The sequence below is a fragment of the Artemia sp. Qi Xiang Cuo genome, chromosome 17, assembly GCF_049724085.1.
Source record: "Artemia sp. Qi Xiang Cuo chromosome 17, ASM4972408v1, whole genome shotgun sequence".
Classification (NCBI taxonomy): domain Eukaryota; kingdom Metazoa; phylum Arthropoda; class Branchiopoda; order Anostraca; family Artemiidae; genus Artemia; species Artemia sp. Qi Xiang Cuo.
In genome coordinates, this window is record NC_142810.1 from 60,059,613 (window position 1) to 60,077,980 (window position 18,368).

The window sequence follows — 18,368 nt, forward strand, 5'->3', positions numbered from 1 at the left end:
ATCCTTTTTCCAATCGTGCGTTTAAAATGTGCTGTCTTTTTCCGGTTTGAATGAAAAGCTTCGGTGTTACAAAGAGAGTGACAGTTTTGGGACTCAAATTTCACACGCTCTTGCTATCCCAGAGATTAAAACCATATGTGTTTATAATTACAGAAAAGGGTCCTTTTTTGGAACCAAATTTCAACGTGTAGTATCTGAAAACAAAAGCTTGGTGATTAAAACGGGCTTTGTCTAATTCTAGCCAAAACTCAGAATTGATAGGGGGCAAGATGGAGTAATGCCACATTCTGTGTGTTTTTATCTAAGCCTTTTTAATTATTTCTAAAGTGCCAATCGATAGAGAGTGTTAGAAAAGTCAGAATTGACTTTAAATTTAAAATAATATTATGGGTAGATTTTTTTGAAATCCTCCTTCCCTCAAAACTCAAAATAGCACGAGGGTTCAGTAGCACGGAGGTTCAGTTGTACGGGGTTTCGGTTATACAGGGGTTCAGTTACATGGGGGGTTCAGTTGCACGGGGGTTTAGTTAAATGGGGCTTGAGTTGCACGGGGTTGAGTTTCACGATGGTTCAGTTACATGCGGATTCAGTTACACGGGGATTAGTTAAATGCGGTTGAGTTGCATAGTCTCGTTGGAAAAAATTGGAGTTCATACTTAAACAGTTCTATTAAGAGCTATTGCTATGGAAATGGCTCATTTTTGAATTGAAACTATGCTTTTCTGACTGAAGATACACATTTGAATCAGAAAATGTGAAAATGTACACAATTGGCACAGAGAAGTGTGTTTTGACGATATTTTCTATAATTTCGTCTGAAAAATAGGAGTTCACGCTTAAAAAGTTCTATTAAGAGCTATTTATATAGACATGCTTTTTCAATCAGAAATATTTGATTCAACTATGCAAAAAAAGGGTAACAGGATTTGCGAATTGGAGGAGATGGGGTGATTGTTTACTGTATAATACACAAGTGATGTTTTGGAGAATATTACCACTTTAAAATAGCTAAGAAAAACATAAAAATTTAACAAGAAATGGCTGAAAAGTGTTTTGAGGGAGATGGGTTGCATGGAGGGTTGAGTTGCACGAGGTTTCAGTTAAAGGGGGTACAGTTACAAGGGGGTTTAGTTAAATGGGGGTCGAGTTGCACGAGGGTTCAGTAGCACGGGGGTTCAGTTGTACGGTGTTTTGGTTATACAGGGGTTCAGTTACATGGATGGTTCACTTGCACGGGGAGTTGAGTTAAATGGGGCTTGAGTTGCACGAGGGTTCAGTTGCACGGGGGGTTCAGTTACCTGCGGATTCAGTTACACGGGGATTAGTTAAATGCGGTTGAGTTGCATAGTCTCGTTGGAAAAAATTGGAGTTCATACTTAAACAGTTCTATTAAGAGCTATTGCTATGGAAATGGCTCATTTTTGAATCGAAACTATGCTTTTCTGATTGAAGATACACATTTGAATCAGAAAATGTACACAACTGAAACACAAAAGTGTGTATTGACAATATTTTCTATAATTTCGTCTGAAAAATAGGAGTTCACGCTTAAAAAGTTCTATTAAGAGCTATTTTTATGGAAATGCTTTTACAATCGGAAATGTTTGATTAACATTTGCGAAAAAGGGGTAATGGGATTTGCGAATTGGAGGAGATGGGGTGATTGTGTACTGTATAATACACAAGTGATGTTTTGGAGAGTATTGTCAATTTAAAATAGTTTAGAAATAAAAAAAATAACAAGAAATGGGTTGCATGGAGGGTTGAGTTGCACGAGGGTTCAGTTAAAGGGGGTACAGTTACACGGGGGTTTAGTTAAATGGGGTCGAGTTGCACGAGGGTTTAGTAGTCCGAGGGTTCAGTAGCACGGGGTTTCAGTTGTACGGGGTTTCTGTTATACAGGGGGTCAGTTACATGGGGGGTTCAGTTGCACGGGGGTTTAGTTAAATGGGGCTTGAGTTGCACGGGAGTTGAGTTGCACGAGGGTTCAGTTGCACGGGGGGTTCAGTTACATGCGGATTCAGTTACACGGGGATTAGTTAAATGCGATTGAGTTGCATAGTCTCGTTGGAAAAAATTGGAGTTTATACTTAAACAGATGGAAAAATGGTACTTGTTAAATATTCGGGTAGACATACGACTAAGAAATGCTTCACTATAATTAAGGCTATCGTGTTTTTCTGAACTTTCTAGGGTGAGGGTAAGTATTTAGTTTAAATAATTCTAGGAGGAATTGAGTTTTATTGATGGTATGGAAAAATTGTACTTGATAAATAATCGGGTACAGATACGACTAAGAAACGCTTTACTATAAATAAGACTATCGTGTTTTTCCGAACTTTCTAGGGCGGGGGTAACTATTTAGTTTAATTAATTCTAGGAGGAATTGAGTTTTATGGATGGTATGGAAAAAATATTTTTTCTATTCAATTATTTTCAGTGTAAGCCAATATAATTACCTCATTCTTTTATTCTAACTTAACTTGTAGGAATAGGACTTCTAGAAGGATTCATTCCCTCGACTAAATCAGTTTATTCATGTATAATGGGGAACAAAAGACTATTAATTCTCCGTATTCTTCTTCTTCTTATCTAGCTAAACGTTGCACTGTGTTTGTCACACCAACTAGTAAATATTTATCGGGCTTTTATTTTTTCCGTTCAATTATTTTCAGTGTAAGCCAATATAATGCTAGGGGGGGTAAAAATGGTAGTTATTTAGTACCCGGTAAACAGGTGACTTGATATGCTTCATTAGAAGTAGGTTATTGCTAATGATACCTGCTCGACAGATATTATTATAGCTCCAACAATTGTACTCTATGCTTGCCCAGAGACACGATGTGGCTTTCCCACTATTGCTCTATGGCCAGTTATCGACACTACCTAGTTTATTGCATGTATTAAATCAGTATTTTTTACGCAGTGGAACGATAAACACATAAGTCATATCTTTAAAAAAAGTGAAGATGGAGCATTTTAATAAAGTGTGCTCACATAACAAAGTTATTGTAGCATTGAATGCCGACAAGGAAAAGTATTTAAACTATGAAACAAGTACAAGTGGTAACACTATTGGAAGTGTAAGCATGCATTGTCATGACAGTAAGGAATTAAATTTCTTTGGAATACCGAAAAAATTCAACTCTTATGTTGGTGGTTATGCGAGATTGAGATATCCAGAGACGATTGCACTCAAAGAGAATGCCAACATAAAAATAATCATTGATGATAGAGGACAACTCCTTACTACTGTTGCAAGTAACACATTACCTACTGATACATCCAATCGTCACCTTTCGGGTATTAGCATTCAACGGAAGATAAATAAAAGAAAGGCCTTATCTTCTACTAATATTGTAAACCATATCTTGTCTACGTGCCGAAACCGTTACCTGTGTAAAAATAATGTGATAATAGTCAGTGAAATTGCCAGTAAAATAAAAAGGGCATTGGTAGAAAATATCACTATGAAATATAAAGATGAATAGATGAAAAACAAAGCACCAGAAAACGTTACTGCCATTGATCAAACAGTCAATGAATCAAATAATACCAAAGACGAAAAGCATATTGAGCCTGTTGATGTGACACCAGTAAAAATTGTGTATGACGCAAAATGGAATAATGATTATTCTACTGATTAAGAACTAAGAGAAGACAATAACTACAATATCAAGAGAGAACATGGTGAACTATTTTGTGGAACAGATTCTAAATGTTCAAAGTTAATCATCGATATTAATAATGTATCATAATATATTTTTTGTATTAATATTCTACATAGCATTATTTCATTAAAAATATATTATGCATTACATTGTTATGTGTTCATTACTTTTAGAGTAAGCTAGCATATCAATCGTTTAGAATATCTAATAAAACGTCGGAGATGTAAGAAAAAGAATTTGCATACATCTATTGTCAAACACATGGGATAACATTCACAAAATCTTCGTATCAGAATGAATAAATTATATATCAGCATCCGTTGTTGGATATGTCACTATGAAAAAATTGTAAGTAAGTAAGTAACAAACTCTTTCTTGAATTCACCTCTTGGATACACAATACAGAAATTTCATTAAGGAAATTATGAAAAAAAATTGTAAGTAAGTAAAAAACTCTTTCGTGAAGTCACCTCTTGGATACAAAATGCAGAAATTTAATTAAAGAAATTATCAAAAAATTGTAAGTAAGTAGAAAACTCTCTATTGAATTCACCTCTTAGATACACAATAAGAAATTTCATAAAGGAAATTATGAAAAAAAATTGTAAGTAAGTAACAAACTCTGTCATGAAGTCACCTCTTGGATACACAATGCAGTAATTTTATTTAAGAAATTATCAAAAAATTGAAAGTAAGTAGCAAATTCTTTCTTGAATTTGTCTCCTGGATAAATAAAAAAGACATTTCATTCAAGAAATTATGAAAAAAGTCTAAGTAAGTAACAAACTCTTTCTTGAAGTCACCTCTTAGACACACAATACAGAAATTCAATTAATAAAATTATGAAAAAAAATGTAAGAATGTAACAAACTCTTTCTTGAATTCACCTCTTGGATACACAATGCAGAAATTTAATTTAAGAAATTATCAAAAAATTGTAAGTAAGTAACAAACTCTCTCTTGAATTCACCTCTTGGATACACAATACAGAAATTTCATTAAGGAAATTATGAAAAAAAATTGTAAGTAAGTAACAAACTCTTTCTTGAAGTCACCTCTTGGATACACAATGCAGAAATTTTATTTAAGAAATTATCAAAAAATTGTAAGTAAGTAGCAAATTCTTTCTTGAATTCGTCTCCTGGATAAATAAAAAAGACATTTCATTCAAGAAATTATGACAAAATTCTAAGTAAGTAACAAACTCTTTCTTGAAGTCACCTCTTGGACACACAATGCAGAAACTTCAACTATGAAAAAATTGTAAGTAAGTAACAAATTCTTTCTTGAAGTCACCTCTTGGATACACAATACAGAAATTTCATTAAAGAAATTATGAAAAAATTGTAAGTAAGTAGCAAATTCTTTCTTGAATTCGCCTGCTGGATAAACAAAAAGACATTTTGTTCAAGAAATTATGACAAAATTCTAAGTAAGTAACAAACTCTTTATGGTTTTCACGTTTTAGATACACGATGTAGAAATTTCATTCAAGAAATTATAAAAAATTCTCATTAAGTAACAATTTCTTTCTTGAAGTCCCCTCTTGGTTACACAATACGGAAATTTCATTCAGGAAATTATGAAAATATTTGTAAGTAAGTAACAAAATCTTCAGTAAGTAACAATACTTCATTCAAGAAATTATGAAAAAATCGCAAGTAAGTAACAAACTCTTTATTGTTTTCTCCTCCTGGATATACAATACGGAAATTTCATTCAATAAATTATGAAAAAATTGTAAGCAAGTAACAAACTCTTTCCGGAACTCACCTCTTGGACAGACAATGCAGAAACTTCGTTTAAGTAGCTATAAAAAAGTTTCAAGTAAGTAAAATATTCTTTCTTGAATTCCCATCGTGGATAAATAAAAAAGTCTTTTCATTTAAGAAATTATGACAAAATTCTACGTAAATAACAAACCTTTTTTTGAATTCACCATTGGGATGCACAATACAAAAATTTAATTCAGGAAACTATGAAAAACATTGCAAACAAACTCTTTCTTGAACTCGCTTCCCGGACAGACAATATAGCAATTTCACTCAAGAAATTATGAAAAAATTGTAAGTAAGTAGCAAACTGTTTCTTGAATTCTCCTCCTGGATGAACAATACAGATATTTCATTCAAGAAATTATAAAAAAATTGTAAGTAAGTAACAAACTCTTTCTTGAATACATCTCTTGGATACCCAATACGGAAATTTCATTCAAGAAATTATGAGAAAATTCTAAGTAAGTAACAATCTCTTTGTTGAAGTCCCGTCTTGGATAAGAAATACGATACTGAAATTTCATCCAATAAATTATGAGAAAATTCCGAGTAAGTAACAATCTCTTTCTTGAAGTCCCCGTTTGGATACGCAATACGGAAATTTCATTCGAGAAATTATAAAAAAAAAAATTGAAAGTAAGTAACAAACTCTTTATTGATTTCAACTCTTGGCTACAAAAAAAAAGACATTTCACTCAAGAAATTATGACAAAATTCTAAGTAAGTAACAAACTCATTCTTGAATTTGCCGTTTGCATGCACAATACAGAAATTTCATTCTAAGGGACCTCTACACGTGATTAAATACGTTTTGAAACTACATACTATTTGCTTGCCTTTCCTTACTACCTTTCCAAACGAGCGGGGATTCCCCACTGGTTCCTACACATTGCAAAAAAGTGAGCAGTACGAACGGGGATTCCCCACACAAGTTTTTTTTTCAACTCCACTTTTTCAACCAGACTGGTTTTTTTAGACAACACCCGTTTTTGAGGGGCCAATCAGAGACAGCGGAGGTTGCTCAATATACGATAACTTGATTGGTGACTGGTTACACAACGCGACGGCGCATACATAGTGAGAGAGACATGCAAAGTCGACATACCTTTATTTCATTTTTTAAGGTTAATTTAGGCGAGGTTACGTGCGCGCACGTACCCTCGTCTAAATTAACCTTAAAAAATGAAATAAAGCTATGTCTACTTTGCATGTCTCTCTCACTATGTATGTGCCGTCGCGTTGTGTAACCAATCACCAATCAAGTTATCGTATATTGAGCAACCTCCGCTGTCTCTGATTGCCCCTCAAAAATGGGTGTTTTCTAAAAAACCAGTCTGGTTGAAAAAGTGGAGTTGAAAAAAAAAACTTGTGTGGGGAATCTCCGTTCGTAGTGCTCACTTATTTGCAATGTTTAGGAACCAGTGGGGAATCCCCGCTCGTTTGGAAAGGTACTAAGGAAAGGCAAGCAAATAGCATGTAGTTTCAAAACGTATTTAATCACGTGTAGAGGTCCCTTAGAATGAAATTTCTGTATTGTGCATGCAAACGGTGAATTCAAGAAGGAGTTTGTTACTTACTTAGAATTTTGTCATAATTTCTTGAACGAAATGTCTTTTTGTTTATCCAGCAGGCGAATTCAAGAAAGAATTTGCTACTTAATTACAATTTTTTCATAATTTCTTTAATGATACTTCTGTATTGTGTATCCAAGAGGTGACTTCAAGAAAGAATTTGCTACTTACTTACTTACAATTTTTTCATAGTTTCTTAAATGAAGTTTCTGCATTGTGTGTCCAAGAGGTGACTTCAAGAAAGAGTTTGTTACTTACTTAGAATTTTGTCATAATTTCTTGAATGAAATGTCTTTTTTATTTATCCAGGAGGCGAATTCAAGAAAGAATTTGTTACTTACTTACAATTTTTTGATAATTTCTGGAATAAAATTTCTGCATTGTGTATCCAAGAGGTGACTTCAAGAAAGAGTTTGTTACTTACTTACTATTTTTCATTATTTCTTGAATGAAATTTCTGTTTTGTGTATTCAAGAGGTGAATTCAAGAAAGAGTTTTTTACTTACTTACAATTTTTTCATAATTTCTTGAATGAAATTTCTGAATTGTGTATCCAAGAGGTGACTTCAAGAGATAATTTGTTAGTTACTAACAATTTTTTTTCATAATTTCATTAATGAAATTTCTGTATTGTATATCCAATAGGTGAATTCAAGAAAGAGTTTGTTAATTACTTACAATTTTTTGATAATTTATTAAATGAAATTTCTGCATTGTGTATCCACGAGGTGACTTCACGAAAGAGTTTGTTACTTACTTACAATTTTTTTTCATAATTTCCTTAATGAAATTTCTGTATTGTGTATCCAAGAGGTGAATTCAAGAAAGAGTTTGTTACTTACTTACTTACAATTTTTTTCATAATGACATATCCAACAACGGATGCTGATAAATAATTTATTCATTCTGATACGAAGATTTTGTGAATGTTATCCCATGTGTTTGACAATTGATGTATGCAAATTCCTTTTCTTACATTTCCGAGGTTTTATTAGATATTCTAAACGTTTGATATGCTAGCTTACTCTAAAAATAATGAACACATAACAATGTAATGCATAATACATTTTTAATGAAATAATGCTATGTAGAATATTAATACAAAAAAATATTATGATACATTATTAATATCAATGATTAACTTTGGACATTTAGAATCTGTTCCATAAAATAGATCACCATGTTCTCTCTTGATATTGTTGTTATTTTTTTCTCTTAGTTTCTAATCAGTAGAATAATCATTATTCGATTTTGCGTCATACTCAATTTTTACCGGTGTCTCATCAACAGGCTCAATATGCTTTTTGTCCTTGGTATTATTTGGTTCATTTACTGTTTGATCAATGGCAGGAACGTTTACTGGTGCTTTTTTTTCATCAATTCATCTTTATATTCCATAATGACATTTTCTGACAATGCCCTTTTATTTTACTGGCAATTTCACTGTCTATTATCACATTATTTTTACACAGGTAACAGTTTCGGCACGTAGACAAGATATGGTTTACGATATTAGTAGAAGAGTAGGCCTTTCTTTTATTGATCTTCCATTGAATGCTAATACCCGAAAGGTGACGATTGGATGTATAAGTAGGTAGTGTGTTACCTGCAACAGTATTAAGGAGCTGTTCTCTATCATCAATGATTATTTTTATGATGGCATTCTCTCTGAGTGCAATCATCTCTGGAGATCTCAATCTCGCATAACCGCCAACATAAGAGTTGAATTTTTTCGCTATTCCAAAGAATTTTAATTCCTTACTGTTATGACAATGCATGCATACACTTCCAATAGTGTTACCACTTGTACTTGTTTCATAGTTTAAATACTTCTCCTTGTCGGCATTCAATGCTACAATAACTTTGTTATTTGAACATACTTTATTAAAATGCTCCATCTTCACTTTTTTTAAAGATATGACTTATGTGTTTATCGTTCCACTGCGAGAAAAAGATTGATTTAATACATGCAATAAACTAGGTAGTGTCGATAACCGGCCATAGAGAAATAGTGGGAAAGCCCCATCGTGTCTCTGGGCAAGCATAGAGTACAATTGTTAGAGCCATAACAATATCCGTCGAGGAGGTATCATTAGCAATAACCTACTTCTAATGAAGCATATCAAGTCACCTGTTTACCGGGTACTAAATAACTACCATTTTTACTCCCCCTAGCATTATATTGGCTTACATTGAAAATAATTGAACGGGAAAAAATAAAAGCCCGATAAATATTTACTTGTTGGTGTGACAAACACAGTGCAACGTTTAGCTAGATAAGAAGAAGAAGAATACGGAGAATTAATAGTCTTTTGTTCACCATTATACATGAATAAACTAATTTAGTCAAGGGAATGAATCCTTATTCTAGAAGTCCTATTCGTACAAGTTAAGTTAGAATAAAAGAATTAGGTAATTATATTGGCTTACACTGAAAATAATTGAACAGAAAAAATATTTTTTCCATACCATCCATAAAACTCAATTCCTCCTAGAATTATTTAAACTAAATAGTTACCCCCGCCCTAGAAAGTTCGGAAAAACACGATAGCCTTATTTATAGTGAAGCGTTTCTTAGTCGTATGTGTACCCGAATATTTAACAAGTACCATTTTTCCTTACCATCCATAAAACTCAATTCCTCCTAGAATTATTTAAACTAAATACTTACCCTCGCCCTAGAAAGTTCAGAAAAACACGACAGCCTTATTTATAGTGAAGCATTTCTTAGTCGTATGTCTACCCGAATATTTAACAAGTACCATTTTTCCATCTGTTTAAGTATGAACTCCAATTTTTTCCAACGAGACTATGCAACTCAATCGCATTTAACTAATCCCCGTGTAACTGAATCTGCATGTAACTGAACCCCCGTGCAACTGAACCCTCGTGCAACTCAACTCCCGTGCAACTCAAGCCCCATTTAACTAACCCCCCGGGCAACTGACCGCCCCATGGACCGGGCCCCCTGGCTAACCGAACCCCCGGACAACTGAACCCCCGGGCGACTGAACCCTCGGACTACTAAACCCTCGTGCAACTCGACCCCATTTAACTAAACCCCCGTGTAACTGTACCCCCTTTAACTGAACCCTCGTGCAACTCAACCCTCCATGCAACCCATTTCTTGTTAAATTTTTTTTATTTCTAAACTATTTTAAATTGACAATACTCTCCAAAACATCACTTGTGTATTATACAGTACACAATCACCCCATCTCCTCCAATTCGCAAATCCCATTACCCCTTTTTTGCAAATGTTAATCAAACATTTCCGATTGTAAAAGCATTTCCATAAAAATAGCTCTTAATAGAACTGTTTAAGGGTGAACTCCTATTTTTCAGACGAAATTATAGAAAATATCGTCAAAACACACTTCTCTGTTTCAATTGTGTACATTTTCACATTTTCTGATTCAAATGTGTATCTTCAGTCAGAAAAGCATATTTTCGGTTCAAAAATGAAACATTTCCATAGCAATAGCTTTTAATAGAACTGTTTAAGTATGAACTCCAATTTTTTCCAACGAGACTATGCAACTCAACCGCATTTAACTAATCCCCGTGTAACTGAACCCCTGTGCAACTGAACCCTCGTGCAACTCAAGCCCCATTTAACTAAACCCCCGTGCAACTGAACCACCCATGTAACTGAACCCCTGTATAACCGAAACCCCGTGCTACTGAACCCTCGTGCAACTCGACCCCCATTTAACTAAACCCCCGTGTAACTGTACCCCCTTTAACTGAACCCTCATGCAACTCAACCCTCCATGCAACCCATCTCCCTCAAAACACTTTTCAGCCATTTCTTTGTTATTTTTTTTTATTTCTAAACTATTTTAAATTGACAATACTCTCCAAAACATCACTTGTGTATTATACAGTACACAATCACCCAATCTCCTCCAATTCGCAAATCCCATTACTCCTTTTTTGCAAATGTTAATCAAACATTTCCGATTGTAAAAGCATTTCCATAAAAATAGCTGTTAATAGAACTGTTTAAGCGTGAACTCCTATTTTTCAGACGAAATTATAGAAAATATCGTCAAAACACACTTCTCTGTTTCATTTGTGTACATTTTCACATTTTCTGATTCAAATGTGTATCTTCAGTCAGAAAAGCATAGTTTCGATTCAAAAATGAGCCCTTTCCATAGCAATAGCTCTTAATAGAACTGTTTAAGTATGAACTCCAATTTTTTCCAACGAGACTATGCAACTCAACCACATTTAACTAAACCCGGTGTAACTGAATCCGCATGTAACTGAACCCCCGTGCAACTCAACCCCCGTGCAACTCAAGCCCCATTTAACTAAACCCCCGGGCAACTGAACCCCTCATGTAACTGAACCCCTGTATAACCGAAACCCCGTACAAGTGAACCTCCGTGCTACTGAACCCTCGTGCTATTTTGAGTTTGGAGGGAAGGGGGATTTCAAAAACATCTCCCCATAATATAATTTTACCTATAAAGTCAATTCTGACATTTCTAGCACTCTCTATCTATTAGCACTTTAGAAATAATTAAAAAGGCTTAGATAAAAACACACAGAATGTGGCATCGTTCCCTCTTGCCCCCTATCAATTCTGAGTTTTGGCTAGAATTAGACAAAGCCCGTTTTAACCACCAAGCTTTTGTTTTCAGATACGACACGTTGAAGTTTGGTTCCAAAAAAGGATCCTTTTCTGTAATTATAAACACATATGGTTTTAATCTCTGTGATAGCAAGAGCGTGTGAAATTTGAGTCCCAAAACTGTAACTCTCTTTGTAACACCAAAGCTTTTCATTCAAATCGGAAAAGACAACAAATTATAGACGTACGATTGGAATAACGATATTTCTGAATGAAAATGAACTGTTTTTCAAAACAATTAAAACTTGTAAACATTGCTGTGGAGGAGAGATTTTAATTACATAATAGAAAAAAGCATACTTAGCGATTTCTATCGAATATGCTCATTGTATTTTAAGATTTTGTATTGTTGGAGGGGAGGGGGGCTAAGTCCCCCTGAAATTTGAATTTACTAGTAAAACGATTTTTTTGTTTTTTTTTGGAAATAAAGAATGAAAGTGTACTCACATTGAAAATAGAAACATCCATTGTTTCAGAGTTAATAGAATCCAGTGTACTATGCTCGATGTGTTAAAACATAATGAAAATTAAATTCCAATACATGACCATTTTATACGGGGTTTCAAGGATGAATAAAAAACGGATGTTCAGTCACATAATTTCGTGCGTGCTCCCAAAACATGTTTGACTACTTCATATCATACCAGTTTTGTTTTTTTTTAAGAATGTACACGTGAACTCATGTCGTACATTCTTTTTGCAATTGACAACAAAAACAGAAAAAAAACCTGTTTTCTTTAAATTATATTGCTAAGATCAAACTCTCAAAACATGCTTGACTACATTATACATTGCCAAGTTTAAAAAACCTCGACTTTAGTGTGCCAACTTTTAAAATATTCACGTGTAAATACAGTGTCTCAAGCATGGGTTTTTCTTGCGCAATTCAATGTACGCTTGAAATCTATTACACTTTTGAGCATATTCTTGTAGGCGTGAATGTAGGGTTGAAAGTGCCTATGGTCTTGTAGGTGTGAAACTGTGCAATAGGTTACTACTGTTGACCCCTGGATTTTTTGTCTCTCCACACTATTTTGAAATATACCTTTTTTTTGACACATACTAATATTTGGAATTTCATTAGTATACCAGCTTACCCGTCACGCGTTGCCACGATCTTAAAAGAAAGAAAATTCAATGAGAATACCCCCAAGGAAAATTTCTAAACGTTCACTGTCTTCGTTAAAAGTTTTTAACGTCATAATGTTTTCATTTTAGTTTAATTATAATTGAGAAACATATTTGAATCATTCAAGATTACGTTGAATTGCTATGCATGCTTTTAGAAAAGCTGTTCAAGTTTCTGATATCGTCCATTATATAAATTCACTTAAGTTGGACCAAGCTAATTGGTTGAGACTAACACATTGATTGGAAATTAACTTCCATTTTCCTTCCAGTACTGAGGTGGGTCATCCACCTTACGTCATTGGGAACTGATGTTAGATTTTTTTTAATGTGAAATTTTAAGTTATCCTATTCAAAATTATAATAAATGATTGTGGAAAAAATTGGTAGGACAGGTTAATGTGTTTTACATATATTTCTGCTTGCAATTGTATGTTCTTTTGTGTATTGTAAATATTGTTTTATGTATGGTATTTTTCGACCGTTGGATTATGTTTTGAAATATGAATCAACACATGTAAATTAAAGAAGGAAGAAGCCAAGCAAAAATACTCCGTACAACATATTTGTCTAACCCCTGTGATAGTTCAAAAATTAACAAGATTTCGTGAGTTATACCTAATGTATTTTTTTTAATTTTTATTAAAACCCTTTTTTAATTCAAGGATGTTTTTTTAGGAATCTAAAAGAGCAAAAAAAAAAAAAAAAAAAACAATGCAAAAAAGCAAAAAAGCAGCAGTTCAGCCTTAGCCTACATGACACATATTCTATAAAGAAGCCAAAAAAACTTTAAAATGAATTTTTTTAAATTTTAATTAAAAACCAGTTTTTAATAGTAGAAGTCTTTATAGGAATACAAAAGAGCAAAAAAAAAAAAAAAAAAAAAAAAAAAAACAATAAAAAAAAAAAAAACTGCAAAAAAGCAAAAAAAGCAGCAGTTCAGCATTAGCCTACATGACATATATTCTATAAAGAAGCCAATAAAAACTTAAAATACTTTTTTTTTAAATTGTTACTAAAAAGCAGTTTTTAATACAAGAAGGCTTTTTAGGAATCCAAAAGAGCAAAAAAAAAAAACAATGCAAAAAAGCAAAAAAAAAAAACTTTAAAATTAAAGAGACAGCGTTTGGAGAAGCTACTCTTATGGTATAGGCCTATAAGATAAGATTTATTGCAAAAAGCCTGTGGGCCATAGCAACACATAATACAATCTATAAACAAACACTCAGGAACAAAGTACAACTTTAGATAGTAAAAATCAAAAAAAGGGAAAAAGAAAAAGAACAACAAAACGACAAAAAAGAAACACACCAAGGTTCGACTTTTAACCAACAAACACCATATAATAAAATTCAAATCATAAAAATAGTATCAGGCTGTCCCTTCAAACATGATTCCCTATATTTAGTCCCTAAATGAAGAAACTTACTCAACTGTTTAATGGCGCACGCGTTCCTCTCAGCCATCCACTCAATTAACCAGTATTAGCTCCCAAACACTCATCCGAAACATTCATTCCGCAACTAAGACAGCTCTTCACACTCGGATACAAAATGAAATAAGTTCTCATTCACACATCCACAGATTGGGCAAAAATAAGGGGATACCTAAATCAAACGGCATTGTGTTTGCGGTTGCTAATAAGACACTTCAGCAATATATCGAGAACGACTGGGGGTATTAAGTTGAAGCTTTCGGGGCTACTACTACTACTACTGCTCTTACATTTTAAGTGAATAAATAGGTTGTAAGTGTATCTAGGTTGTCAAAGAGCCAACTTGAGGAGGCATAAGATAAAATTCAAAAATACTATTTGCGTCAGGATTAAAAATTGTTGAAAAAGTTTTTCCCAACATACAAATAGCAAGCCAAACTATGGATTATAATATAAAAAAAAACCGAAAAGATATAAAATATTATTTTTTTTTCATGAAAATGACTTTGTCAATTAAAAATGAACAGAAATTAATCTAAAAAACTTTTTCCACAAAACAGGTTTTTCAAAGAAAAGTAGAAAACTCCATTAAGACAAATTTCTGGAGAAACACCTTTAAATTGTTCTGGCAAATGACACAGGAATAAATCTCTCTTGTATCGCATCGTACCGTAAAAAAACCTGTATCTCATCGTACTGTATTAAGAGTTCTTCCCTATTATTTGTTTTGCTGTAACCACGATTCTGACAAATTTCCGGAGAAACACCTTCAAATTGTTCTGCTATTTGACTGAGGAATAAATCTCCCTCTGTATAGACAATAGTGACACCTATTAATGCCCTACTTATGGCTTCCATCAGATCAAGAGACCTATATAATCCCCAACCATGGATGTTTTGTTTTATAATCCTTTGAATGAAACGCTCTGTCCTCCAGAATTCTTTGTTTCTCATTTCTTTTCTGATAGCAGTTAATTTGTCAATGTCTGTAAACGAATTAGGCAGCTGGGTAACACATACAATAACATGGGAACATTCTATCCCTCGTAGTGGAAAAACCATTTCATAATCATGAAGCATACACATAGAATGAACGTCTTCAATGTCAAGAATGTCATCATAAATTTCCAATTTACTCAACAGATTACTTGCCTCGATCTTGAAAGCTGCTCGTCCGGTCCTAGAATAGACAATGATATAGAACATTATAGGTTCTTACAATATATATTTATTTACCATAGTTTTAAAGCCTAGTGCTACCCTCTCTTAAATCAATCGTAAGCTAAGCTGTTCAAAGGGAAAAGCCTTTCATTCTTCTAAGGCAAATAGTTATCATAGACACATAATTTTGCAGAAAATAATGGTTTCAAAATTTATCTTGAAAAGAAATATATTAAAATACAGAAAAAATGCCTCACAAAGTAAGTAAAAAGTTTCCTAATGTACATATTCCTGTGTTCCCTCTTCGTTTAGGTCTATTTGTTTTGTAAATAAATATAGAATTTTCATAAAATAAGAGTGATTGTTAAACAGATTTTCAATTCGAAGTGTTCATCTATGGAGAGAAGTTTAAGTGCTAATTTACTGAGAGTTTAATTGATAATTTTCTGCTATCTGCTGAGGAATAAATCTCCCTCTGTAAAGACAATAGTGACATCTATTATTGCCCTACTTATGCCTTCCATCAAATCATGAGCCCTATAGAATTCCCAAGCTTTGCGATTTTTTCTTAAAATCCTTTTAATGAAACACTCTGTCCTCGAGAATTCTTTGTTTCTCATTTCTTCTATGATAGCTTTTAATTTGTGTTCGTCTGTATACGAATTAGTGAAAAACCCATTTGTTGATCAGCTTCATGAACAAAACACATAGAGTGAACATCTTCAATGTCAAGAATGCCATCACCAATTTCTAATTTACTCAACAGATTACTTGCCTCGCTCTGGAAAGCTGCTGTTCCGGTCCTATGATGCATTTCTGATCGTACTTGATAAAAAATTCTTCCCTTTTATTAATATTAAAAATATCCTGTGAAAATCCATAAAACTTTATTTATTATCATAAATTGTTTTAGTGCAAATATATGGAAACGTTTATTTATTTTTTTTTGGTGGGGGGGGGGGGCACTACTTTTGAGAAAAAGCTATTATATTGCTCATGCCCTTGACTCTCCTGATGTGGATCCCTCTCGCCTCTCCCTCCCTAGTTTTGTTTGAGATTAACTCCTGATGAAACAGATATTTGAGGTCTGATCAAGTGCGAACGGCTTTCCAGAAAAAAATCATCCTTTTGCTGCTAATGAATTTTAAAATTAAAAAATCTAAGATTCTATGCAGAGATCAATTCTGATTTGCACTGCCTCCGCTACGGAAATGGAGAGAAGTTAAGTTGATAATTTACTGGATATCATACAAAAACCCTATGACGAACTATTGTCCTATGACGATTCCCTTTTACTCATCATAGATGAGAAAATATTTTGCATATCATTCATTATAAAATCTTCAAAGCTTAATATAAAAATTAGTGATTATATTTACTTACAGATATTTGCTTTTCTTTCTGCTTTTCCAATCTTTTTGCAATATATCCCTTATCACATCCTTTGACACCCCAATTTTGATAACAGCTATTTCATTTCTCTGAATTCCCTTTTCATTCAATTTTCGAAGCAGCTCATGTACTTTATCTTTCATTGCGTTACAATCTTTTACACAAATAAACTGCGGTTTTTCTCCAACAACTCGAGTTCCTGGATTAAAATCCGTTCCATAATAATGAGATAAATCCTTCCGCTCGATAAACTTTTCCGCACGATAAAATCCTTCTAATCCTACTCGATAAACTTTGTTTAAAAGGCGATGATCCATCAAATCCGTTCCATAATATTGAGATAAATCGTTCTTGTGAGGAGAGATAAATCGTTCACAAGAACGATATCCTTCTGCTCGATAAACTTTGTTTAAAATGCTGTGTATGCTGCCTGTATATCTCAGACTATCTGTAAGATTTACAAAGTAATAATAATCACATATGTGCTTTATAGGCAATAAAAATATTGGAAAGTCCGAATACGATGTCAACCAGCAGAAATTAGACCTTTCAATTACGTTAATAATAACAAATGATTTCAGAGTTTTGGCAGTATGGGCCTCAACCACTGGACATTCCCAATTGAAATCATCACCAAACACTTTAAATCTTGTCTCGACATCATATTCTTCAGCCTGAAAAACCTCTTGTGTCTCAATATCAATAAAGTCACTGCCAAAAATGAATTTTATTAGTTTCAGAACTTCTTTCAGAATTTCTTTAGTTTTTTCTTTCCCGTTGTTAGTTTGTCGTTCTATTTGTTTTTTGAGGGTTTGCAGAAACATTTCTCTAATCCAATGTATAGTATTCTTATTTCTATGAAAAACAATTATTAGTTCTTTTGATCTGTGTGGTTGATCCCTGTGCAACTGCAAAAGTTCCAAAAACACATTGACCATCTTGAATATTAAGCAATAAGTTTTCCCAGTCCCTGGTAGACCTTTGATCACTAAAAAGGGATGATCACACTCTAAAATCACTTTCTGTGCAGGGGTCAAGAATATGCCTGCTACCTCTCTGTTCGTTTTCTTTCTTTTCTTCTTTCTGTATTCTTCGTCTAGGGCTTTCTTTATAATTTGTTCTGGTTTCATAACATCCCACTGGTAATTAGTTTTTATATAACTAATGTGTAAGCCATAGAGCCTGAAAAACCGATAATGAGAGTAAAGACAAAAAATAGCTGCTTCACTGCAAACTCAAGATTAAGATAATGATGGTTCTTAAACTTTAAAAAGCTTAAAAACTTTTTGTTTCCTAACAGGGTCTAAAATTTTATGATCACCTAAAATTTTACGAGGAAAATTTTTTCAAAAGAATAATTCACACCAACATAAGAATAGACAAACTTCACAAATACACATCCTGACTTTTCATTTCAACACATATCAACAGTAAAAAAAAAAGAAAGAAGATAGAACATGCAATGGAGGACAAATTTTCAGCAAATGAAGACCAAAAAATAAAGTAAATATTCTGGCCAAGAATACTCAGCTGTCTTCAGTCCCTAACAGGGTCTTTCATCACCTACAATTTAATGATGGTGAAATAATGGTC

General features: G+C 33.3%; 1 protein-coding gene across 5 annotated transcripts in view; it reads right to left on the bottom strand.

Moving 5' to 3' along the window:
• LOC148942425 (uncharacterized) overlaps positions 1-18,368 on the bottom strand; it is a 91,979-nt gene that overhangs the window by 35,669 nt on the left and 37,942 nt on the right. For 3 of the 5 annotated variants that reach the window (XM_089103134.1, XM_089103133.1, XM_089103136.1), the window contains exon 3: positions 16,767-17,957. In XM_089103134.1, the coding sequence (XP_088959260.1) occupies positions 16,767-17,957 (1,191 nt within the window). Of the gene's footprint in view, positions 1-14,685; positions 15,403-16,766; positions 17,958-18,368 lie in introns of those variants that run through there. The other 2 variants (XM_089103138.1, XM_089103137.1) reach the window with 2 other exon arrangements.